Source organism: Armigeres subalbatus, chromosome 3 (assembly GCF_024139115.2).
Source record: "Armigeres subalbatus isolate Guangzhou_Male chromosome 3, GZ_Asu_2, whole genome shotgun sequence".
In the NCBI taxonomy this organism is placed as follows: Eukaryota; Metazoa; Arthropoda; class Insecta; order Diptera; family Culicidae; genus Armigeres; species Armigeres subalbatus.
The window spans coordinates 8,714,692-8,741,871 of NC_085141.1; the positions used below are offsets into that span (position 1 = coordinate 8,714,692).

Consider the following 27,180-nt stretch of genomic DNA (forward strand, 5'->3'; position numbering starts at 1 on the left):
TATGGTAATAGCCGAGCCGGTGTCAAGCGTGGTGTCATCATCATCAATAAACATAGCCCGCTGTCATCATCGAAACGCAGTATGAAAACAAATTATAGCCCGCGACATCCTGGCTACGATCTGGCGATGGGCTAAACAATAGGATGTCAATAGCCTGGTAATAGCCTTTTAAGCCAAGAATCGATTGAGCGAATAAAAATCTTTGACGGGAAAGGTCAATTCGGCGAGTTGTTCGGCGGTGTATGAGGAGTTCACATGCGCTCATGGGACTCGCCCCGCATGCAAAGTCGGCATAAAGTCAAACGGTGCAAAAACAGCGCGGTGAAGGAATCAAAACACGACTGGTTTGACATTTCCCGCACACACAACTATCAGTGAAAAAATAAATAAAACATCAGCCATTCTGAAAATCAACAAGAGTTTACGAAGTAGCGGAAGTTTTCAATCTTTTTATAATTTCCAAACCATTTCATGATCAAATAATGTGTGATAATAAGCGAAAACTGCGAGGAAACTGAAAAATTCAACAGTTGTTCTAGCACATTTGGTGTAAACCAGTTATTCCGTGGAAAAACCTAGACTTCGTATCTTGTCTCCGACGTCCCACAATCATTGACGATGTCTTCTTCGCCATTCCATCATTTTGCCTTCAACCATGGAACAAGAAAAATAGCGCCGCTCAAAATCCGGTAAGTTCCCCGATTGTACCCTGCTGCGAGAGATGGAATTAACGCCGAGCAATTACATTTTCTGCAGCAATCCAAGCATCAGCCCTTCGCAAATAATGCCAACGCCGAGTGGAATGCCGTTCAACATTGCGGACATGCCCTGGTCATACAGCGGAAAACCGGGCCAGTTGATGGAATTCAATGCCGTGATCAGACCAAGCCCGATTCTGCAAGCACCACTGCACCATTCGATGCCGTACCCGGAAATGAGGAAAAGAAAAACGGAACCGGATGTCGTGCCGATGTAAGTTATCGAATCTGAGGCTTGAAATCTGGGCATAGGGGAATTCTGTTTTTAGTTTTTTCTTCATTAGATTATTATTTCATTTTAATTTGGAAGAACAATATTATATTATTATTTTTTGAAAAAGTCGAAGAGCAAGGCTGTTTTGTATATTTTTGCTATATTTTAACGCCAGATAATTACACTCCTTCAATTTTTTCTTTTGAAAATAGATATTTAAAAATAGAAGATACAACCTTTCTTACTATTGACAAAACGAGATAATCCACTATCGACAAGATATTGAATAGTGGATTATTATGCCAGGCCAGCCATTCTCAAGAATAGTATTGAGAAGATAAACCCTCAAGAATTGCGTGTAATCTCGTTTGCCCTTGTGCACTGGTTGTGCTAAAATGGTCTAGATGTTTTTATAATTTGCATAATCAGTCTAGATTTTAGATATCTAGCTGAGTAATATCAAAATACCCACAAAAGTTCTGCTTTTTTGAGACCCTAAATTCCCTAAATCATATTCATATTCATCTTGATCAACATCGCACAGTTGATCGTTACTTTCAATAAACCCGCTTTCTTCCCCAGCCCATCCAAGCAGTTTTTCACCGACGAATCAATGGCCATCCATATGAACAATCTGCATCTGTCGCCCGAGTACACATCGCACAATATCGAAACGACATCCGCTTCCGAAGGCACAACACTCGGATCCCTATCGGCATCCCCATCGTCCTCACTGGATGACGATATGTCGCTGGGCGAAGCAGGTCCATCCACCTCCGGCGCCTCGTCGCACATCTTCATGTCCCCCCAAGAGCTGGAGGAACGGCTCAAAAAGGCACAACGAATCACACTGTGCGAGGAAGTCCGCAAGTTGGACAATCGTACGGAGATCCTTCCGCAGGTGCTACTGGAAAGGATCGAAAAGCCATGCACGGCACTTGTTTTGTGGCAGCCTCCGCAAGTCCTGGAAAAGATCCTGACGAAGGTAGGTACTGCTTCGAAAGAAAATGACGAACGGGACAATGATCAGGATAGACAACCGGAGTTTACCCGGCCGTCGAGGCCTAACAGCGAGCAGGCCATGGGTGACGACGAGGAGGTTTTGCCCGATCTGCCAGAGTATGATGATGATCTCGATTTTGAGGAGAACAATAATAACGTGGACACGGTGAACGATTTGAACAGTATGGACGTGGAGATGTAGTGGGCCGAGTGCTCATGATCTACTGATTCGTGAATCAATGCATGTCATGTACAATGTTTTCTTTTTTTAATTCATACTTATAGATGTAAGGCGCAAGATCCTAATCCGGTAGGTTCGCTATGAAGCTTGCGGTCGATAAGATTGTTGATATACATTTTTGGGTGCAAATTACGAAATATAGACGAAAATTTTTAACCTCGAATCGTTGTGATAGTTTGATCCGAAGTCTGCTCAACTCCCAGTGCGCGTTGTTCCTCCACGAGCATCGTCCAGGTGTCGTGTCCGTAGAGAATTACCGCTCTAATGAGCGTTTTGAAGATAGTCAGTTTGGTACGATGGAGAACTCTATTCGATCCGAACGATGCGTGTTTGAATTTCTCTGCTGGTATAATTTTCGGCAGTCACCAGTGAGCCCAAGTACACAAATTCTTCTACCACCTCGATTTCGTCACCACCGATGCAAACTCGCTCACATTGTTTTCTCTTTAACCTCTTCCTATCATGTACTTCGTCTTCGACGTGTTGATGACCTCTTCAGTCTGATGTAGGCTTCCTCCATCTTCTCAAAGTGCCATAATATCTATGTCGTCGGCGTAGCCAAATAGCTGAACGGACTTATTGAAAATTGTACCACTCGTGTTAATCCCTGCTCTTCGTATTACCCCTTCCAAAGCGATGTTGAATAGCAGACACGAAAGACCATCACCTTGCCGCAACCCTATGCGCGTTTCGAAGGGACTCGAGAATGTCCCTGAAACTCGAACCACGCACATCACCCGATCCATCGTCGCTTTGATCAACCGTGTCAGTTTATTCGGAAAATCGTATTCGTACATTAGCTGCCATAGCTGGTCTCGATAGTGATTGAATCATATGCGGCTTTGAAGTCGATGAATAGATGATGTGTGGACACGTTGTTATTCGCGGCATTTTTGCAATACTTGGCGAATGGCTAATGGTGTTGGAGCGTTCGCTTATAAATCCCGCCTGGTACTGGCTCACGAACTCCCATGCAATTGGTGCTAGTCGACGGCATAAAATTTGGGAGGGTACCTTGTAGGCGGCGTTCAGCAATGTGATTGCTACAATCCAGCTTATCGCCCTTTTTGCATATGGGACACACGACATCTTCCATCCACTCCTGCGGCAAAACTCCGTCCTCCAAAATCTTGGTAATGACCTAGTACAGCGCTCTAGCCAGTGCCTCACCACCGTGTTTAAATAGCTCTCCTGGTAGTTGGTCAACCCCAGGGACTTTGTTGTTCTTCAGCCTTCCAATCTCCTCCTGGATTTCCTGGAGATCCGGAACCGGTAAAATTATGTCCTGCGTGCGTGCGTTTTCCCAGGTCCATCACCATACCGCCATCTTCGTCTGCCACATCGCCATTCAGGTGTTCTTCGCAGTGCTGCCGCCACCTTTGGATCACATCACGCTCGTTCGTAAGAAGGTTCCCGTTTATGTCCTCACACATATCAGGCTGTGGCACGTGGCCCTTACGTGAACGGTTTAACTTCTCATAGAACTTTCGTGTGTTGCTCCGTCTCTTCACGGTCTCGAACTTCCTGCTGGCGCTTTTTACTCCGGAAAATCGAGTTTTGTCTGTTCCGCGCCCGTTTATATCGTGCCTCGTTCGCCCTCGTGCGGTGTTGCAGCAATCTTGCCCATGCTGCATTCTTCTCTTCCACTAACTGCTCACACTCGCCGCCATACCAGTCGTTTCTCTGATCCAGGGGCACCGTGCTAAGTGCAGCGGTTGCGGTGCTACCAATAGCGGATCGAATATCTATCCAGTCATCTTCCAGAGACGCTGCGCCTAGCTGCTCTTCCGTTGGGAGTGCCACACTCAGCTGCTGCGCGTATCCTTGGGCTAGTCTACCGTCTTGTAGCCGCCCAATGTTAAGCCGCGGCGTCCGACTTCGACGCGTGTTGTACACCGTCGAGAGTTTTGAGCGCAGGCATACTGCAACGAGGTAGTGGTCGGATTCAATATTCGCTCTGCGGTAAGTGCGGATGTTCGTGATGTCGAAGAAGAATTTACCGTCGATTAGAACGTGGTCGATTTGGTTTTCCATTTCTTGGTTCTTGGATCTCCATGTGGCCTTGTGGTTATTTTTGTGGGGAAAGAAGTTGCTTCGTACTACCATTCCGCGGGAGGCTGCGAAGTTTATGCATCGTTGGCCGTTATCATTCAATACGGTGTGCTATCTATCCGGTCCGATAACCGGTCTATACATTTCCTCTCTTCCTACCTGAGCGTACATGTCGCCGATGACTATTTTGACGTCCCGCAGTAAGCATTCATCGTATGTCTGCTCCAGCCGTGCGTAGAACGCTTCTTTCTCGTCGTCGGGTCTCCCTTCGTGTGGCCAGTGCACGTTGATGATGCTATAGTTGAAGAAACGGCCTTTTATTCTCAGCTTGCACATCATTCCTTTGATTGGCTGCTATACCCAATCACACGTTGGCGGTTCTTACCCAGCACTATGAAGCCGGTTCCCAGCTCGTTGGTGGTGCCACAACTTTGGTAGAAGGTAGCCGCTCGATACCAGCTTTTCCACACTTTCTGTCCTGTCCAGCAAATCTCCTGCAGCGCACCGACGTCGAAATTGCGGGGATGTAATTCACCGTAGATCATCTTGTCGCAACCTACGAAACCTAGCGATTTACAGTTCCATGTACCAAGCTTCCAATCGTGATCCTTTAGGGCCGATGCCCACGTAGCGTTTTTTCAATGGTGCGGCGACGCTGCGTTACCGCTTTTTTCCGATGCACACATGCGTCCTTTTAACGCCGTGTGGACGCAGCGTTGAAAATACGCTACGTGGGCATCGGGCCTTATTCGTCGTCTAGGTCTTTGCCGATTATATCGAGTCGTATTATCTCTTATATTGCTCGTAATTATTGGTTTTCCAGGCGGCTTATTGGGCCTGCCCAAACCTCCTGTCTCGTCGGAGGGCCGTCGTGTCAGGTCGGTTTTGTGTCCCACCCGACATCAGGCCTTGGGATTGTGCGCTTTGAGCGGCACACGGTCGCTTTGGTGGGGCCTACTTGCGGATACATGCAGCTTTTTATAGGAATTTAACATGGCCCACTGTCAAACACCACCACATCCTAGGCAAGCCCCACAACTCGCAGATGGCCTGGGGAGGGCTACTACTCTCTTAGTAGGGCCGGGTGACACCGACTCGAAACGGCGAGTGGGCTAATGGCTAGGCTGTCTTCCGTCCCATAAAACCGTGGCGGGCCTTGTAGCACGCTGCCCAATCCTGCCATCCAGTTTTGCCTACCGGGTGGGAGTAGGCTCAGATGCCCTTTCCTGACTTGCCAACGCAGCCAATGTATTTGACAGCCGCATTCGGGCAGCGTTTTGAATAACAATGATCCTTGCGCCATCTCCAATCGATTGCCAAACGCGGTCCCAATTTAAAATTCATTTGAATTAACGGTTTCGGTTGTTTACACACGTATCAGATGCCAGCCTCAATATCTGTTATCTGTGGGTTCACTAAAGGCGACTTCTCCAGTAGGATTCGGCGGCAGCCGCAAGGGGGACCCATACAGCAATGAGCATTGAAAGAATAAAATTATTGGAGATGTAGGTGATGGACCCCTTTGCCAAAAGGGGTCTATCGAGATCCCCTATTAAAGAGGGGAAGAGTGGAGTGACGGTTGCTGCTATTGGCAGTACCGAAGAGTCTCCAGTGGTGGTGGGGAGTAGCCCTGCCTGCACGCCTGACGAGCCACTACTAGGGATACGGGTGGTGGCCGAGCAACTCGATGAGATCATCGAGTTCATAAGCGGCAGGCAGAACACCAACAAGGAGCTTAAGCAGAGCCTGTTGGTGCTTCGGCAAGCTGTTCGTGTCACAATACAAGAACAGGACGCTTATATCAGGCGTGTAGCGGCAGCAGAGAAGGTAGCCAAAGGTAACCAGACCAATGCCCTCTCCTCCCCTAGCGGTGTTACTGCGGCGAAAGAGGCGACCGCCCTTACGGCCAGTGAGGGTAAGAAAACGCCAAGCTCGAAGCGACCCAAACGCGCTACCATTAAGGCAAAGCGTCGCCTGGATGGTGCACCGGAGCCTGAAGGGCGTGTGCCCAAGAAGGCGAAAGGCACTAGACAGGCCCAAGCTGCTGAGCCACAAGCTGGCCCCAGCCAGCCATCGGTATCCGCCGAAAGGGATGCAAATCCTTGGCAGCTGGTCAGTAGGGTGCGGAAGTCGAACACCCCTCGACCCGCGAAGAAGGTGAGAGACAGAGGCGAGGCCTTGTTTGTGAAAACCGACAAGGACAAATACGCCAATGTCCTGAAATCGCTGCGAGCGGCCGATAGCCTATCGGCCCTGGGCCAGGATTTGCGCAGCGTCAGACGTACCAAGAACGGTGAAATAATCTTGGTACTGAAGCGTGGCGCGCAATCCAGCGGGGTAGCTTACAAACAGCTTGCCCAGGAGGTCTTGGGTGACGGCGCTCAGGTCAGGTCGTTGGGTGCGGAAGTGACTCTCCAGTGTAAGCAGCTGAACGACGTCGTATCTGCCGTCAACGAGCAGTGCGGCACAGAGGTTGAGCGGTCCTCTGTACGTCTAAGAGGGGGATTCTTTGGTACGCAAATAGCCTATCTCAGACTACCGGTGGCTGACGCAAAAAAGGTCACTGAGAAAGGGAAGCTGAAGATCAGCTGGTCAGTATGCCCAGTAAGCGTGCTCCAGCCACCTTCAGTGGACAGGTGCTACCGGTGCCTTGAGTCCGGGCACAAGTCTTATGACTGCAAGGGCCCAGACCGAAGCAAGATGTGCCGTCGCTGCGGTGAGAAGGGACACAAGGCACAGGAATGCGACAAGACACCTAGGTGCCTTATCTGCGCCAGTAAGAAGCAGGCCCGGAACCATGCTATGGCCGGGCCTGCGTGTCCCTTCGGAGAACCTGCCCAGCAACTGCTGTGGCAGTCGGTCTCGGAATCGAGGACCGATGTCGCCCTCCTGTCCGACCCGTACAACGTCCCTGCCGACAACGGCAACTGGGTGGCGGACGGGTCTAGGTCGGCGGCAATCTGCACAAAGGAAAGGTACCCGGTTCAAGAGGTTGTACACTCCTCCGCGGAGGGTGTCGCGATAGCCAAGATCAATGGTGGGTTCTATTGTAGCTGCTACGCCCCACCAAGGTGGCCAATGGAACAATTCAACCAGATGATCGACAGGCTATCGTCCGACCTAGTAAGTCGAAGCCCGTTCGTTATAACGGGAGATTTTAATGCTTGGGCAGTGGAATGGGGCAGCCGCTGTACCAATCAGAGAGGACAAGCGTTACTCGAGGCACTTGCAAAACTCGACGCAGTGCTTGTCAATGACGGAGCCAGTAGCACATTCCGTACACAGAAAAAAATAAAATTGTACCTTTAAAAATTATGCACTTTTAATCGAAAAAGTTGCGAATTTTCTTAAAATTAAAAGTGAAAAAACAATAAAAGAAAATTATGCATTTCATTCAAAAGTGTTTTTTTACTTTCCTGAGTGTAATTTTAAAAGTTCATCTTTTCATTTTCAAAAACTGTTAAACAGTGATAGCATTGACGAATACATAGACCGAAATGTCCGGTACAAAACCATCAGAAAATCGGGCACCATGTCTTCTTCTTCATTTTGAAGAAAATACCCCTCGTGGGTGACGAATTACATAAATATTTTACGAACGCTGACTTACCCCCTCTTGACGTTTTGACAGTTTGTTTGTTTTTCTCCCTCACCTTGTGACGTCGTTTCGGTTCCTTTGTTGTTTGTTCGTTTCGTTACTCAGTTGGAGCGTGAGTTCGACCGTTTTGGTGCCATCAAAAAGAATGAATATAACAAAGGGGACACCCAGGCCTACATTCTGTACGATTCTATTGATGCTGCTACGGCTGCTGTGAAGGAAATGCGTGGAATCCCGTTAGGGGCACCGGATCGTCGTATTCGTATCGATTTTGCTGATAACGGAACAGCACCATCGTTCTCGAAGAACAGTGGAGGTTTTGAGGAAGGCGGTGAGTATCGTCGCGGCCCCGACTACGAATATCCGGAAGGCGGTGCATCATACGAGGAAAATTCATCGTACGGCTATGGTGGAAAACCGTTCCGCGGCCGTGGAGGATTCCGTGGCGGTTTTCATCGTGATGGCCCACCGCACCACGGGGACAATGATGAATGGCGTCGATCAGGAGCCGATGGCGAATATGATTCACGCCGTCGTTCTGGATCACGTGAACCAGGAATCGATAGATCTCGTTCCCGTTCCCCGAGGCGACGCAGTCTTGTAGGAATGGCATGTTATTGAATGCAAGAACGTTACCAGAAGTGGCACGGAAATCTACCACAGTCTGACAAGGGGCGTTGATTTTGCAGATTTCTCTATTCCCCGCCAAGTTGCACCTAACGGACGGAGACAACGGAATAGTGGACAGCCTGATGAAGGACGAGGAAGGTAAACACCACCTTCGTATTACTCAGCGACTACGCCTCGATCAACCCAAGTTGGAAGATGTGCAGAAGCGCATATCGACGTCATCGTCGCACGCAATCTTCCTCGGCCTGCCGGGATCGACGTCATCGGTAGCATCGTCGGATGATGCCAGCGTTCAGACGCGTCCACTGCGTTATCTCGTGTCCTACCTGAAGCAGAAAGAAGCGGCCGGCGTTATATCCTTACTCAATAAAGAAACGGAAGCAACTGGTGTGCTCTACTCATTCCCGTCATGCGATTTTTCGTTGTTATATCAGCACCCTGGTAAGCTATTTATTCATAAATTCTATCCCTATTATATTTTTAGTAAATTTCATAATTTGAATAATATTTATATAATGATTGGGATGTTATACTGAATATACCGTAAAACTGGCAGCTCTGCCCTAAAAAGTCGATCAGTGAAACGTCAAATCCAACTTCATAACAAAACAATAATCGTATAATTTTGGTAGCCTTTCATATTCTTAAACTTTTGGCTCTTTATGCTTTATTTCTGATTAACTTTGTGTTAATTTTGATTGTTTTTGCGTTATTGGTAAGTTATTCACAACGGAATAAAATATTGTGTAATACATTTTTATTTCGTACAGGTACAATGAGTCGCCTGATCAGCTTTCGCCGTAGGTTGCACTTCTGGTCGCACGAAGCGAATTGAGAACGAAAGCCCTGGTCCTGGACGTTGCGCGTGATTCTTCCAGCTCTCGGATTAGGGAAATGATGGTCAAAGCACATACCAAAAGGCTGAGCGCCTACCGGCGTAAATTGAAACGCAACACAACAATTTTGATATATTTCGACCGCCTCGACTAAGTAAGTTTAGACTACCTTTTAACGTGTTATTGTGTTATTAAATATATTATTTTGCATTTCTACAGACAATATGTGAGAGAAAACTTATGGCGAATTGAGGCTCCGTCACATATAGGGAATAATTTCCAAGATGGCAGGACTTCGACACATCTCAATTACAGACAAGAATCAAAATGTGGCGGAGCATCATCACGGGCTGTGTGAAAACTTTTCTACTATGCGGATGGAAGTAAACCACAGAAGAAGGAATGATGAAATCCACAGCAGCAAAGTCGATATGAAAATCATCAGCTTCGTCCTATGCTAACAGCATATGGAATGGAATGTTCAAGAGGGATCGGTGCAATAAATTGAAAGAAACCTGTGATCTGAACGAGTTTTATTTTTTCCGAAACTTGAAGTTTATGATGAGCCGGATTTCAAAAGTGTTACCTTCCCGACTTTCCCAGTTTTTAGAAGAAGAAACTTGTGGAATTGTGGGGTGGAATTTTGCATATATTATAATGTTTTCTGCTCTTTCAAGTCCATGCTATTTATACAATTGCGACAAAGGCTGCGGCTGATTGTCAATTAGGTCCACAATATCTAAAAATAGATTTGACGATTGCATTCTTAATGCAGATTTACGGCAAATATGCCCTTGAAATGTCCAATGCGAGGTCCAGTGTTTCAATGCACTAAATGAGCACTATAGACGAATGTAATGCTAATATTGATGCCAAATTTGTCAGTGCTACAGTGCATTAGAGATGCTAGTATAAGACATGTCCGCTTCATGATTGCTATTATCAAGCTTTTATGCAGCTCAAATGCCAATATAAGGCCATTAGTATGCAGTGGATTAATGCTTACGGTTACTTGGGTAATCAACTAACAAGCCGACCAACCAAATAACCCACCAATTAAGCAACCAATTAATCAAGCAGCCAACCCATTAACTAACTAACAAATCAAGCAACCAACCAGTCAACCAATCAAGGAACTCACCATTCTACCATTCAAGCAAGCTACGATCAATCAAGCAACCAACCAACTAATAAAGCAATCAAGCAACTTAGTAATCAATTAGGCAACAAACCAATCAATTAATTTATCGAGCTGAGTCGATTGATGTATTATGTGGATTTCCGGATATCCTATTAAAAGTTCATTTTTAAGTGATCCTAAGATATGTATTCGTAATAATTAAGGGTCCTCCTTAGCCGTGCGGTAAGACTCGCGGCTACAAAGCAAGACCATGCTGAGGGTGGCTGGGTTCGACTTCCGGTGCCGGTCCAAATATTTTATATTGTACGGGAAAACTTTCACAAATATGACCTGAACCTCCAAGCGGTCACTCCGCCGACAAAAGGGATTACGATCATCGTTGCCTTCTATCAGATTTGTGTGTTTTTCTACCGAATTTGATTTGTAAAACATTTTCGTTAATAATTGTATACTTTTTCCGCCTCTTGGTTGATTATTTCAAAGAAAATCCGAATACAGTAAAACGGTCCAGGTAAATCTGAGTAGACGAGCGTGATCGGGGGAGCGATCCAAGCCGGAGGCAGCGTTACAAAACATGTTTCTTCCTAGCAATAGTCTGAATGAGTGTTCTATTCTTACCCATAAAAAAAAGAGAATGACACAATTCCGCAAAAGTAAAGATTCTCAACAAATCGGAGATCCACTTTTGCGTACAATCCACCTACACCATACACACAGCCGCTTCCGCTGTCGCTGCTGGTGGGGGCAGGGTTCTCCGCCGATTGGCGTTCGTGATACTCCTGGAAGCAGGGCGCAATGCACAAGTTCGTCTGGCACTCGGGACAGTGGTACTTGGTTTTCCGTCGCAGTATCCTCCTTGTGTTCCTGCAGAAATTGCAACCCAGCGCGGGACCCTCCCGTACCACCGGACAGTGGCGAGACCGTTGGCTGTCCAGGCCGGGTATTTCCTTCGATCGGCTGCTCATCTGTATGAGAAGATAGATCAATTCACTGTAAATACTGGCATTTAAGTACAAAACAAAGGTAAATTTTGATTCAGGAAATGTTAACACTTACCAAAGGAGATGAAGCAGACCGCGACAATTCGTCGCCTTTTATGCGAATTGAACTCAGGTCGGCAAGTAGCACTGCGGCGGTGGAGCTGGTGGTGCTGGTCGTGGTGATCGTTGTGATAGGAGCACTAGCACCTCCGGTGCGTGTACCGGCAACCTCACTTCCCGATAAATGGTGCTGGTGCTGCTGTTGGAGCGATTCCATATCGGAAACGAGAACAACCGTTGGACTCGATGTGCGATCGGTTTTCAGATGAAAACAAAAATGAAAATGACAACTGTTGTCAAACTGACGTGCACGTCAGTTTGACAACAGTTGTCATTTTCATTTTTGTTTTCATTGTTCGAATTGAGGGGCTTCTCAATGGTCGAGTGATTGTAATAATTGTAATCCGTCACTCCCCAGGGGTATAGACGAATCCAAGTAAAAATAAGAAGAAGACACACGACGGTGTTAACTTTGACAGATCCTACAGCTCAGCATAGGGAGATCATTTTAAAATGCTTATAATAAATTCTAGACAAAATGTAATTAAAATCTGATTGATGTATGATACGGAAAAAGCTCCGAACTGTATGATAGATACGTTTTTGGAAAAAAATCAAAAAATTGAGATAAGCTTCCAGATATGTAATTCGGAACTTTTTCCGTACCGTACATCAATCAGATTTTAATAACAATTTGTCTAGAATTTATTATAAGCATTTTAAAATCATCTCCCTATGCTGAGCTGTAGGATCTGTCAAAGTTAACACCGTCGTGTGTCTTCTTCTTATTTTTACTTGGATTCGTCTATATAGTGGTGCCCGGAAAAATGGCCACCCCTCCGTCTATGTATTCGTCAATGGTGATAGTTACTATCAAAAAACTGTTCAACTGTCAACAAAAAGTTCTGAAAAAACAGAGAAGAAGAATATATTGCTTTTTCGGTTGTATTCGATTGCGTTTGCCAACCAAAACCAGAAGTGCCATCAAGTTCACGCAAATGTGTCGTCGATATTAAAACGCTATCGTTTATTTCACGGAGCAAGAAGGTAGATATTCCATTGACGAATACATAGACCGAAATGTCCGGTACAAAGCCATCAGAAAATCGGGCACCATGTCTTCTTCTTCATTTTGAAGAAAATACCCCTCGTGGGTGACGAATTACATTACATAAATAAATATTTTACGAGTACTGACTTACCCCTCTCAACGTTTTGACATTTTGTCTGTTTGTTTTTCTCCCTCACTTTGCGTCGTCGTTTCGGTGTTTGCATTTTTGCTTATGTTTACGATATCCAAACTCATCTTCATAAAATCGAAGACCACTTTATCAAGGATAATGTGGTCTTCGCGTATACGGTTGTGGCCATGGCGTCAAATTTGGTGTTAATATTCAGGAAGCAATAGTTTAATTTGCAGATGAAAGGTAAATGGAAATGCTTTGGAAATGAAAATTTCGATAATCATTTATCTCGTTTACCTCCCCACAGACTCGAATAGAAACGTCTCCGCAAACCAACCTGTAAACCACCGTTCAAACGCCGTCGATTGTATCTCATCATTTTCTCGCGATCCAACGTATGTGTTCATCGCCAGCTTCAATCTATAGAATTCCGGTTAAGAACCGATGGTTTAAACACCAGTCGGATATTTAGGATCGCTACCGGTAAATTATGGGATAATTTCTGGAAGTCTGCCCACATATGAAACACCTACGCATAATCCCCCGCCATCAAACGCCTATACACGACCTGGGAAGACCGCTAGCAGTTGAGCATGCGTAGCGTTCGTACTGGCCTTCTAAAGAGCAACAATTATATCCCATACTTTTCTCCGACGACGCACCATACGATTGTTCCGGAAATGATCATTGCTAGCGTAGAAACAAGGCCAACGATTCTAATATCCAAACAAGTAAGTTTATGATGAATGTTTATTCCATTTTATGTTGATTATGAGCAATGCGCTTAAATAATTAAATATAACGTTTGAGCTGAGGAAGGGCAATTTTAATTGTACCTAAGGGTGCGGCCAGAGTAGACGCGAAGTGCGAAGCAAAGCGAAGCGTCCATACGATTTGACAGCTCCTTATTATTTTCCTTTGCGTGCAGTTCCGCGGCGTCGTGTAGACGCGTCTACTCTGGCAGGCACTTAACTCACATAAAGTACCTTGAAGTACCCAACATTGAAAAAACGGAAAAACATTAAATAATTCATTGTCATATTTATAATCATTATGAGAAAATGTGTATAAAGAATCACGCAATTAGCACACATATTAAATAAGTAAATATATCAAATCATAGTTTTTTCTTGATTCCAGACGTTCATTGATCATCGGAGCATCGAAGATAAGTATATATACAAATCCTCCTGGGTTTACAATGGAATTGGTTTCTAAATTTGAACTATTTATTACAGATAAAACCTCGGATACAACTTCCCTTTCTCTCACGGTCGGAGGCGAGGTCGATGATTGGCCGTGTGGAACAGTGCAATGCGCTGTATTGTAAAAAGGGTCGGTCTGTTGCTGGTTCTTTAGAAGCTTTTGGAACAGAGGAATCCAGCGAATCAGTTGCTAAACGATCAAAATTAGGTAACTTCTGATTAATTTATGGTAAATCCCTTCATTCTTGCTATAGGAATTATTCTCCGTTCATAGATGTGCTCCGTAAACAAAGATCATTTCTGCAGGAGAAGATGCCACTATCGCAGGATTCGTCGTTACGAGACGGTGATTCGTGCAGGTCCTTGCAGCAGGAGTGGCACCCACTGTTCCCAAGCAACCAAAAGTTCAGATTTTACTTAAATTTACTCTTAACCGAACTAATTGGTTCACTATGGTTCACATCAAGTTCCAAGCATCCTTAACGGAACTTTAAAGTTCACTTAAAGTTCCGTTACATACAAAAAATTACTTAAAATGAGAGCTGATTAAGCCAAAAATAGCCCTTCTTATCCGAACTTCTGGTTGCTTGGGTTGGCAGTCCAGTTTTTTTTTTATTTCGGAAGAATGCATCTGACGCCAATTCCTTGGGTAGAACTAATTGCAAATTATTGATTGCGGTGATGTGCGGTCTGCGGAATCTCGTGTCCTACCTGAAGCAGAAAGAAGCGGCCGGCGGTGTGCTCTACAACTACGGAAGCAACCGGTGTGCTCTACTCATTCCCGCCATGCGATTTTTCGACAGAATTGTTGAAACGAACATGTCACAACCTCACTGAAGGAAGACCATCTGGTAATCGTGGTGGTCCGAGGAGGAACAATCCTCTGAAGTCCCTTCTTTCTGGTATTGCAGCAACTAGTCCATATTGGCCCAGCATACAACATGGCTGGTCTAAACATTTGTTTGTAAATCAAAAGTTTGTTCTTAAGACAAAGTTTTGATTTTCTGTTTATAAGTGGATATAGACACTTAATATATTTGTTACATTTGGCTTGAAGGCCTTCAATGTGATTTTTAAAAGTTAATTTTTGATCTAGCAGAAGTCCTAAATATTTAGAATTCTGATAAAAAGTTTACCTGCAGTGAGCGATCTGAAAAATAATATTGGATCAGTTTAATAGCTGGTTGGTTGTTTGCTCATTGTTTGTTTATTGCTTCATTGTTTATTGGTTGATTGATTGGTTATTTAGTTGATTGGTTGGTTGGTTGATTGTTGGTTGGTAGAATGATTAATTGGTTGGTTGCTGCTTGATTTGTTAGTTGGTACTTGGTTGCTTCACAGTTGGTTGGTTGCTTGATTGGTTGGTTATTTGGTTGATTGGTTGTTTGACTGGTTGATTGATTGGTTGGTCGGCTGGTTAGTTGACATGTTGTTTTGTTGGTTGCTTGGTTGGTTGATTAGTTGATTTGTTGCTTGATTGATTGGTAGCTTACTTGAATGGCTGATTGCTGGATTAGTTGGTTGGTTATTTGGTTGATGGGTTGCTTTACCGTTTGATTGAATGATTGGTCGGCTGGTTGGTTGATTAGTTGATTGATTGATTGATTAGTTGATTGGTTGGTTGTTGCTTGATTTGTTAGTAGGTAGAATTGTTGATTAGTTAGTTCCTTGATAGTTGGTTGTTTGGTTGCTTCATTGTTTGTTGGTTGATTGATTGGTTATTTAGTTGAATGGTTGCATGATTGGTGGGCCTCCTTAGCCGTGCGGTAAGACGCGCGGCTACAAAGCAAGACCAGGCTGAGGGGGGCAGGGGTCGATTACCGGTGACGGTCTTGGCAATTTTTGAATTGAAAGTTGTCTCTACTTCCGTGGGCCTAAAAGTATCATTGTGTTAGCCTCATGATATACGAATGCAAAATGGTAACTTGGCTTAGAAACCTCGCAGTTAATAACTGTGGAAGTGCTTAATGAACACTAAGCTGCGAGGCGGCTTTGTCCCAGTGTGGGGATGTAATGCCAATAAGAAGAAGAAGAAGGTTGCATGATTGGTTGGTTGGTAGAATGATTAATTGGTTGGTTGCTGCTTGATTTGTTAGTTGGTAGAACTGTTGAATGGTTGGTTGCTTGATTGGTTGGTTATTTGGTTGATTGGTTGGTTATTTGGTTGATTGGTTGGTTATTTGGTTGATTGGTTGTTTGACTGGTTGATTGATTGGTTGGTTGGCTGGTTAGTTGATTAATTGTTTTGTTGGTTGCTTAAATGGCTGATTAGTTGGTTGCTTGATTGGTGGCTTGCTTGATTGGTTGATTGCTGGAATCGTTGACTAGTTAATTATTCAGTTGATTGGTTGCTTGATTGGTTGATTTATTAGTTGATTGGTTGATTAGTTGGTTGGTTGATTGTTGGTCGGTTGCTTGATGGGTTGATTAGTTGTTTTGTTGATTGCTTGATTGGTAGATTAGTTGGTTGGTTGCCTGATTATTGGTTGGTTGCTTGATTTGTTAGTTTGTAGAATGATTGATTGATTGTTTAGTTGCTGCTTGATTTGTTAGTTGGTAGAACTGTTGAATGGTTTATAGTTGGTTGGTTGCTTAATTGGTTGCTTCATTGTTGGTTGGTTGCTTGACTGGTTGATTGATTGTTGGTCGGCTGGTTAGTTGATTAGTTGTTTTGTTGGTTTCTTGGTTAATTGGTTAATAAGTTGATTGCTAGGTCGCTTGATTGGTTAGTTATTTGGTTGATGGGTTGGTTGGTTGCTGCTTGATTTGTTAGTTGGTAGAATGGTTGATTGGATGGTTGTTTCATTGTTGGTTGATTGATTGATTGGTTGGTAATTTGGTTGATTGGTTGCTTGACTGGTTGATTGTTTGGTTGCTTGATTGGCTGGTCGGCTGGTTATTGATATGTTGTTTAGTTCGTTGCTTCAATGGTTGCTTGGTTGGTTGATTAGTTGATTCGTTGCTTGATTGATTGGTAGCTTGCTTGATTGGCTGATTGCTGGATTATCCAATCAAGCAACCAATCAACTAAATAAACAACCAAGCAACCAACAAACAATGAAGCAATAAACCAACCAATTAAGCAACCAGCCAACTATCAAGGAACCAACTAATCAACAGTTCTACCAACTAACTAATCAAGCATAACCAACCAATCAATCAATCAATCAACTAATCAACCAATCAAGAAACCAAAAAAAACAACTAATCAACCAATTTATTGTTGGTTGGTTGCCAATCCAACCAACCAATCAGGTTATTTGATTGATTGGTTGCTTGCCTGGTTGATTGATTGGTTGGTCGGCTGGTTAGTTGATACTGTTTTGTTCAACCGTTCAAGACGAGTTTAGGACTTTCCATTTAATTCCACCAATTATTTTGACATCTTTGCAGATAGAAAAAAAAATCATTAACCAAATTAAAAGAAACGTTGGTTAAAATAAAAAGTTGCGTTGGTTCTTTTTCGTAGAGAGTTCAGTATGTTTAGAATAAAAGTACGAAAACTTTTGTTACACCTAGGCTTTGAAAGTGGCATGAGGATCTGAAAATAAAAGTACAAAACTTTCAAAATAATATTGTGGAACTGTCTGTCAAACTGTAGAAAAAAAAGTTTAGTATTTTCAATCTGAAACGAAAGTTTAGTTTCCCAAAATAAGTTTGTCTATTCATGATTTCTGTCAAAACTTTATGGAATCGATTTTAGATTTTATGTTATTATATATTTATTTTGAACTTCATCTTTAGTAATTAATTTGAGTTGACGGATACATGCGTATGTCCTCAAAATGCCGTTTATCGCGCCATAGTCATTCTTCCAGTCAAACATCCCGAGCCGAATCTGTAAGAAAAATAACAAGTCTCACATAAGGATCATCAACATGAAAACAGTAACCAAATTCAGCACTTCAATAGCATGAATGGAATTGGGTGCTTATTTAGATTTTTGTTTTCCTAAATTTAGATAAAAATCAAGGATAAGAACCCAAATCCATTCACGCTATTGTAGTTTAGAGTTAGCACCAAAAACAGCCTATAAACATAAGCATTTTTGTGTAACATTTAACATGCATATCAATAATTTTTTCTCACCTGATCTCTCCTTGGTGTTTTTCTGGTTGTTTGCGCCATGGCCGTAGAGTGGGCGGTGCCTTTCCTTATCGCAACGTCGCACGAAAAATTCTGGGGAACTGATTATTTTGTATCTGTAATTAAATTAATAAAGATAATAAATATATGAGCTGATAGTCAGCAAGCACTCCGGCCTTTAGTATTTATACTTACCAGCAGCTAACAAGATTTAGGAGTCGAAGGCAGAATTCTTACTGCACACAAACTCGTGCAAAAAGGAAAGCAAGTTGACAACTTCTATTGTTGTTGTTTGTCATCGACTTCAAACGATACTGGGTGGATTGACTATTCAACAGTTTTCTTATCAAAAAGTTGTACTTTTAAATCTACACTCAATGAAAACGGATAAAACTTTTAACCAAGAAATTTAACTTTCACTGAAAACAATTTAACTTTTATTTTAACGTAAATTGGGCAACTTCAATATACAAAGTATGATATTTTCTGTAGAACAATATTATTTTTTTCTGTGTACGTATTTCGACCACAACTGTGTGGTCGTATTCAGTGTCTCGTACTTGACTCGACTGTTTTGTTGCTTGCTTGATTAGTTCGTAGGTTGGATAATTGATTGGTTGATTGGTTGGTTGATTGATTGGTTGGTTATTTGGTTGATCGGTTGATTGGTTGCTGCTTGATTTGTTAGTTGGTAGAATGATTGATTGGTTGGTTGGTTGCTTGATTGTTGATCGGTTCTCAATCTTACCAACTAACCAGGTTATTTGGTTGATTGGTTGCTTGACTGGTTGATTGATTAGTTGCTTGATTGGTTGGTCGGCTGGTTAGTTCATATGTTGTTTTGTTGGTTGCTTGGTTGATGATTAGTTGGTTGGTTGCTTGATTGCTTGGTTGATTGGTAGCTTGCCTGAATGGCTGATTGCTGGATTAGTTGGTTGATTGCTTAATTGGTTGGTTATTTGGTTGATTGTTTGCTTTACTGGTTGATTGAATGGTTGGTCGGCTGGTTAGTTGATTAGTTGTTTTGTTGGTTGCTTGAATGGTTGATTGGTTGGTTGCTTATTTGGTTGATTAGCTTGTTGGTTGATTGGTTGATTAGTTATTTGGTTGATTGGTAGCTTGCTTAATTGGTTGGTTGCTGGATTAGTTGATTGATTGGTGGTTGGTTACTTATTTGGTTGATTGATTGTTTTACTTGATTGATTGGTTGTGGTTATTTAGTTGATTGGTTGGTCGTTTCGTTAATTGGTAAGTTGTTTAGTTGATTGGTCGCTTGATTGGTTGGTTGATTGGTAGCTTACATGATTGGTTGGTTGCTGCTTGATTTGTCAGTTGGAAGTATGGTTGATTGATTGGTTGCTTGATTGTTGGTTGGTTACTTCATTGTTGGTTGGTTGGTTGACTGGTTGATTGGTTGGTTGCTTGTTTGTTAGTAGGCTGGTTAGTTGATTAGTTGTTTTGTTGATTGCTTGGTTGATTGGTTAATAAGTTGTTTGCTAGGTTGCTTGATTGGTTAGTTATTTGGTTGATGGGTTGGTTGGTTGCTGCTTGATTTGTTAATTGGTAGAATGGTTGATTGGTTGGTTGCTTCATTGTTGGTTGATTGATTGATTGATTAATTGATTGGTAATTTGGTTAATTGGTTGCTTGACTGGTTGATTATTTGGTTGCTTGATTGGCTGAACGGCTGGTTAGTTGATATGTTGTTTTATTGGTTGCTTGGTTGGTCGATTAATTGATTCGTTGCTTGATTGATTGGTAGCTTGCTTGAATGGCTGATTGCTGGATTAGTCAATCAAGCAACCAATCAACTAAATAACCAACCAAGCAACCAACATACGATGAAGCAACCAGCCAACTATCTAGGAACCAACTAATCAAAAGTTCTACCAACTAACAAATCAAGCAACAACCAACCAATCAACCAACCAAGCAACCAACAAAACAACATATCAACTAACCAGCCAACCAGCAGATCAACCAGTCAAGCAACTAATCAACCAAATTACCAACCAATCAATCAATCAACCAACAATGAAGCAACCAACCAATCAACCATTCTATCAACTAACAAATCAAGCAGCAACCAACCAACCCATCAACCAAATACTTAACCAATCAATCAACTAACCAATCAAGCAATCAACAAAACAACTAATCCACTAACCAGCCTACTAACCAACAAGCAACCAACCAATCAACCAGTCAAGCAACCAACCAACAATCAAGCAACCAATCAATAACCAATCAAACAACCAATCAACTAAATAACCAACCAATCAACTAACCAACCAATCCAGCAATCAACTTATTAACCAATCAACCAAGCAGCCAACAAAACAACTAATCAACTAACCAGCCTACTAACCAATCAATCAACATGTCAAGCAACCAACCAATCAACCATACTACCAACTAACAAATCAAGCAGCAATCAATCAAGCAATCAAGCAACCAACCAACTAATCAAGCAACCAACCAATCAATCAAGCAAGCAACCAACCAATCAAGCAACTAACCAACTAATTAACCAATCAACTAAACAACTTATCAATTAACGAGACGACCAAACAATGAAGCAACCAATCAACTAAATAACCACACCCAATCAATCAAGTAAAGCAACCAATCAACCAAATAAGTAACCAACCGTCAATCAATCAACTAATCCAGCAACCAACCAATCAAGCAAGCTACCAATCAACCAACTAACTAATCAACCAATCAACCAACAAGCTAATCAATCAAATAAGCAACCAACAAAACAACTAATCAACTAACAAGCCGACCAACCAATCAATCAATCAGTCAAGCAACCAAACAACCAAATAACCTACCAATCAATCAATTAAGCCACTAATCAACCAATTAAGCAAATAACCATTCAACCAACTAACAAATCAAGCAAGCAACCAACCAACCAGTCAACCAATCAAGAAACCAAATAACAAACCAACACATCAAGCAACCAACAAGCTAATCAACCAAATAAGCAACCAACCAATCAACTATTCAAGCAACCAACAAAACAACTAATCGACTAACCAACCGACCAACTATTCAATCAACCAGTAAAGCAAACAATCAACCAATTAAGCAACCAACCAACTAATCCAGCAATCAGCCATTCAGGCAAGCTACCAATCAACCAAGCAATCAAGCATCCAACCAACTAATCATCAACCAAGCAACCATTGAAGCAACCAACAAAACAACATATGAACTAACCAGCCGACCAACCATTCAATCAACCAGTCAAGCCAGTCATGCAACCAATCAATCAAATAACCTGATTGGTTGGTTGGATTGGCAACCAACCAACAATCAAGCAACCAACCAATCAATCATTCTTCCAACTAACAAATCAAGCTGCAACCAAATAACCAACAAATCAAGCAACCAACCATTCAAGCAAGGTATCAATCAACATATTAACTAATCAACCAAGCAACCAACAAAACAAATAATCAACTAACCAGCCGACTAACCAATCAATCAGCCTGTCAAGCAACCAACCAATCAACCATACCATACTACCAACTAACAAATCAAGCAGCAGCCAACCAAATAATCATCCAACCAATCAAGTAACCAACCAGTCAAACAAGCTATCAATCTACCAAGCAATCAAGGAACCTACCAACTAATCAACCAATCAAGCAACCAAAAAACTAATTAACCAAGCAATCAACAAAACAACTTATCAACTTACCAGCCGACCAACTAATCAATCAACCAGTGAACCAAACAGTCAACAACTTAAGCAACCAACCATTCAACCATTCAAGCAAGCTACCATACCAATCAATCAATCAAGCAACTTAGCTGAGTCGATTGATGTGTAACAATATGGATCTTCGGGCCTCTCAACAAAAGTTCGTTTTGAAGTGATCTTAAAATAGGTATGTATTCGTAATCATTACGGTAATCTATTACATATTACGGTAGTGTGGGCAGCAATGCGAATCACCAAGTCATGCAAATGTATCTTCGTTAATATAATCAATGAAAAATGAAAAATTGAGCGCATCTGGCGAATATTGTTTTCATTAGCTGTTTCACTAATTTTCTGCTCTCGACGAGTTTCCGAATTTGGCGAGACAATATTCCCATTTTGCTTCTTTGGAGGATCTGAGCGCCGGCGTTCTCATAATCTTCTGCATCGGTAGCAAATGTTGTATTCCTGAACCCCTTTATTGGTTCCAACACAAGGCCGTCGGAGTATGCCACCATATTTTTAGGTTTGCGACGATCAACAGCTGCTTCCGGTTTCTATTTATTATCGAATGACAAGGTAAAACCGTAACTGCTTCCAGACATTGAACTGAAATTCCGTTCTTAGCAAACCATGAAACTTTGGTAACCAATACCTTCTTCTTCTTATTGGCATTACACCCCACACTGGGACAGAGCCGCCTCGCAGCGTAGTGTTCATTAAGCACTTCCACAGTTATTAGTGAGCTAGCTACCAATCAACCAAGCAATGAATGAACCAACCAACTAATCAACCAATCAAAGAACCAATCAATTAACCATTCATGCAATCAATAAAACTACTAATCAACTAAACAAGCAACCAAATAAGCAACTAACCAATCGAGCAACCATCCATTCAAGCCCACTTCCAATCACTCAAGCAACCAATTAACCAATCAAGCAACTAATCAATCAACCAACCCATCAATTAAGCAACCATCCAATCAATCAAGCAATAAACCAATCAACCAACCAATCAAGCAATCAATCATTTAGGCAAGCTACCAAAGAACTAACCAAACAATAAACCATTTATACTAAAGACACACTGGTGGTACAAGGACCGTGGTATACCACGGTTATGTACCCTAGTACATATTGTACCACGGTTTTCCACGTTGTACCAGCATGGTACAAGGTGACACACCTGTGGTACAACTTGTACCATGGTACGAATACCATCAGTGTGTCATTAGTATTAGACAACCAACCTACCAAGCAACTACCAATCAAGTAACCAACCATTCAGCCAACTAACAAATCAAGCAGGGGCCATCCTTAGCCGTGCGGTAGGAGGCGCGACTACAAAGCAAGACCATGCTGAGGGTGGCTGGGTTCAATTCCCGGTGCCAGTCTAGGCAATTTTCGGATTGGGAATTGTCTCGACTTCCCTGGGCATAAAAGTATTATCTTAGCCTCATTATATACGAATGTAAAAATGGTAACCTGGTTTAGAAACCTCACAGTTAATAACTGTGGATGTGCTTAATGAACACTAAGTTGCGAGGCAGCTCTGCCCCAGTGTGGGGATGTAATGCCAATAAGAAGAAGAAGAAGAACAAATCAAGCAATCGAGCAACCAAATCACTAATCAACTTTATAAATAAAGAATCAAGTTACCAACTAAACAATCGAGCAACCAATCATTCAAGCCCACTTCCAATCAATCAAGCAAACAATTAACCAATCAAGCAACTAATCAATCTACCAACCCCCCAACTAAGCAACCAACAAATCAATCAAGTAACAAACCAATCAATTTGTTAAGAAAATTATTTTGAACTTTTTAGTGGAATGTCTTCATTTGTCATAAGACGACGACGAGTCGAGTCAAGTACGAAACACTGAAGACGGTTTTACTGTTGGTTGAAATACGTATCTGTCAAGAAACAATTAAGTGGTAGAATTCAATGGGATTGTACAAACTCGTCTTATGACAAGGGAAACCAATCAAGCAATTAAACCAATCAAACAAACAATCATTCTAACCCACTTCCAATTAATCATGCAACCATTAACCAATCTACCAATCAACCAATCAACCATTCAAGCAAGCTACCAATCAACTTCCAACCAATCAAGCAATTAAACATTTAACCAACTAACAAATCAACTAATCAATCAATCAACCAACCAACTAATCAACCAATCAAGCAACCAAAAAACAAATAATCAACTAACCAGCTGACCAAAAAATCAAGCAACCAATAAATCAACCATTTAAGCAAGCTATCAATTAACTAACCAACCAATAAAACAATTAGGCATTCAAGCGAGCTACCAACCAACCATTCAACCAACTAACAAATCAACCAACCAACCACCCAATTATTCAACCATTCAAGCAAGCTATACCAATCAACCAACCAACCATTCAAACAACCTACCAATCCACCAGCCTGTCAACCAACCAATGAAACAACAAACTAATCAAACAACCTACTAATCAATCAAGTAACCCAATCAACTTTTCAAGCAACCAACATGAAAACCATTCAAGCAAACAATAAAACAATCAATCAACCATTCAAGCAAGCTACCAATAAACTAATTTAGGCAACCATCCTATTAAACAACCATCCTATCAAGCATCTTACCAATCAACCAAGCAACCAATCATTCAACCATTCAAGCAAGCTACCAATCAATTAAAAAATAAATCAAGCAACCAATTAACCTATCAAGCAACTAACCAACCAATTAGGCAACCAACCAATCAAGGAAACAATCATTCAAGACCACTTCCAATCAATCAAGCAACCATTAACCAATCAAGCAATTAACGAATCAAACAAGCTCTCAATCAACCAACTAACTTATCAAGCAAATAATCATTTCACCAACTAACAAATCAATCAATCAACCAACCAACTAATCAATCAACCATTCAAGCAACCAACAAAACAACTATAGTATATAGCCGCATAGTCGTTGAACGTAGCTGCTAGCATGTTGTCCAGATGGGCATTCGGTCGATCAAGTTGAATGAAAACCAAGACAAGAAAGCTGGTTTCATTATAGGAGACTGACTAAGATACAAGGGTAGTGAACAAATAACTCCTTCTTTAGCCACGCCTAAAACTTGCTACTCCATGGCTTCCAACAATATCTGATGGTTTTCGGACAATTTATCTAATTCATTGATACAACGAGCATCCTGATCTGCCAGTACTCTTTTCAAGTATTCTCGTGAGCCTTTTTCTGTTCAAACTTCAAACAGCCACGGTCAGTCCAGCATTAGTGGTACTATTCTCACATACGAAAATGCCCCTTGGGGACACTTTTGCACATGATTGCAAAATTCAGCCTTTTCCGACTACCTCCAAATAAGTCAAGTTATAGTCCAGACTACATTATTTCAGGCCGTTGATTATAGGACATAAAGAACAGAACGGGCATGACTTCAATCGAATCGAACGAATAGCCTCCATATCAAAGTAAGAGAATTCTGCAACTTGATGCAATTCAGTCAGTGACTTTTTGTTGCTGTGAATAGTAACTGCTTACATTTTATACATATTGGCAGTATTTTGAGCCTTTAGATTATTTTCCTCCTGGAGACGATCCTTTAAAATTCCAGTGCTTGTCACGTCATGGTCCGGACAAACGGCATCCACTAACTTATAAGTGAGCTCCACCACGATTGTTTTAGGAACCTGGTGAAGTCCCAAACGAGCACCAAGCATGGATTCCTGCAGTCGCAGGATTTGAAAGGCATCTGTTTGCGTTAAAATAGATAATCGCAGGGGGATAAAACTACTCATTGCTTTACATCCTTCTCGACATGCCATATTGGCCGTATAGCTTGCAGTTCCTATTCTCTAGCTTGTGCATGGCACAATCAACGGAACGTATTGATTAGGTACCTGAAAAAATAAAAAAACATGTTTGAGGAATATTTACTTTGATTTTTCTGCAATGTAGACGATCCTTCACAATATGCTGAATCAATTAAAAAAAAGTCTTTGGCACTTGAAAATTAAGGAAACAGAACCACTTACCATCCTGGGGTAGATAAACAAAGTTTCCATCCTGGATACTCGCACCGCCAACTAGGTTTGTGCACCCACGGTTCTTTTTTTAGCATAACCGATAGTGAATAGTCGCTGGATTGCAAAACACTTGGCGACTGTGCGGAAGGCGTGTCACGTTCATTTAGGTATATCTGCATCGCCGCGGCGTATATCCGTGGACCGTACGGTCGCCCAGACAGAATCCACAAAGTCATCGTAAATACTGGTACCATGGTTGGATTTTTGTTATTAGGGCATCTTCACCGTCACTATGAAATGAAAAAATGTTAGATTTTTTTTGTTACAAAGAAAGTAGCAAATTTAGTAGTTTGTATATAATTATAGGTATGGTACTTGTACTGGCAACCGCACTTCCCGATAAATGGTGCTGGTGCTGCTGTTGGAGCGATTCCATATCGGAAACGAGAACAACCGTTGGACTCGATGTGCGATCCGTTTTCAGGTGGATTTGTCGGATTTGTGGAATTGGGGGTACGGGTGTCGACGGTTCATCGTCCGAATCGGTTTTCAGAGAGGAGGACGGCGTTAGATAGTGGGTGGACCCACTACTACTGGTGACCAGGGTCAACGGAGTTGAGCTTTGTGTGGTGGGTATGACGAAATAGCCTGAAACGCCTTGGCAACAATGGGTGGGAGTGTTGTTTGTCATGTCATGTTCTTGCAAGATATGGCTGCTGAGATACGGTGAGATGATGTCCACCGTGTGAACGATCCGCGGGTGCTGATCGCGCTTCCGGTGGAGACGATACGGCCGGCGATGTTGGAATGATCGGTTCGGAAATTTGCCTTTCAAAATGATGGTGCGCCGGAATCGTCAATAGGTTTTGCGGGTACATGTTCGTTACGTCCAGCGTGTCCAAGTCGGACCCGTACTGCTGACCGGACGAGGATGAGTCACTTCCTTTCTTTATCCGCTGCTGGCGGATCAGTAGACGACCTCGTTTAAATAACTTTTAAATAAATAAAAAAGAATAACCGAAAAAGTTGTTGCTGTGCGGCACGCGAGGGAAAAACTGAAAAACATAACAAAAACATAAACAAAAATGAAAATGACAACTGTTGTCAAACTGACGTGGTTCGAATTGAGGGGCTTCTCAATGGTCGAGTGATTGTAATAATTGTAATCCGTCACTCCCCAGGGGTATATAGTGGTGCCCGGAAAAATGGCCACCCCTCCGTCTATGTATTCGTCAATGGATATTCTCCGTATTTTCCTAATTATAACGTGAAAAATGTGAAATGCAAAGCAGTGCCAGTGTTCACTAATTCTAATTAAACAGCGTTGAAATAACGGAACACATCACGATAAATACTTATGCGAGATTTTCTTTTGTTTTTGCCTTGCAGATAATTCGCATGAGTCGGAACTTCTGGCCGACAAGAAAGATGGCGCAGTATCTCCA

At 42.3% G+C, this 27,180-nt stretch overlaps 2 protein-coding genes, 2 long non-coding RNA genes and 1 pseudogene across 5 annotated transcripts; 3 read left to right on the plus strand and 2 right to left on the minus strand.

The window, feature by feature from the left end:
* Positions 1 to 299: 299 nt before the first annotated feature.
* LOC134226131 (uncharacterized) lies at positions 300 to 2,378 on the plus strand. Its single transcript, XM_062706708.1, has 3 exons — positions 300 to 689; positions 757 to 972; positions 1,555 to 2,378. The coding sequence occupies exons 1-3, from the start codon at positions 619 to 621 to the stop codon at positions 2,174 to 2,176; spliced, it is 909 nt and encodes a 302-aa protein (XP_062562692.1). The 5' UTR covers positions 300 to 618; the 3' UTR covers positions 2,177 to 2,378.
* A 4,985-nt stretch (positions 2,379 to 7,363) lies between these two features.
* On the plus strand, positions 7,364 to 14,971 carry LOC134221454 (RNA-binding protein spenito-like; annotated as a pseudogene).
* On the plus strand, positions 9,087 to 9,845 carry LOC134227152 (uncharacterized). 2 transcript variants are annotated; one of them, XR_009983620.1, is made up of 3 exons: positions 9,087 to 9,210; positions 9,266 to 9,485; positions 9,551 to 9,845. It is a non-coding gene; the product is annotated as an uncharacterized LOC134227152 (long non-coding RNA). The 2 variants fall into 2 exon arrangements; XR_009983621.1 differs by having other exon boundaries at positions 9,092 to 9,210; positions 9,288 to 9,485.
* Positions 10,154 to 11,794, minus strand: LOC134227151 (uncharacterized). Its single transcript, XM_062708452.1, has 2 exons — positions 11,529 to 11,794; positions 10,154 to 11,437 (listed from the first exon to the last, which is right to left on the minus strand). Exons 1-2 carry the CDS (start codon positions 11,727 to 11,729, stop codon positions 11,087 to 11,089), a joined length of 552 nt encoding a protein of 183 aa, XP_062564436.1. The 5' UTR covers positions 11,730 to 11,794; the 3' UTR covers positions 10,154 to 11,086.
* Positions 14,972 to 17,585: 2,614 nt separating the features above from the next.
* On the minus strand, positions 17,586 to 26,959 carry LOC134220279 (uncharacterized). Its single transcript, XR_009981833.1, has 6 exons — positions 26,111 to 26,959; positions 25,745 to 26,025; positions 25,251 to 25,609; positions 18,183 to 25,197; positions 17,991 to 18,103; positions 17,586 to 17,739 (listed from the first exon to the last, which is right to left on the minus strand). It is a non-coding gene; the product is annotated as an uncharacterized LOC134220279 (long non-coding RNA).
* Between the last annotated feature and the right edge of the window lie 221 nt (positions 26,960 to 27,180).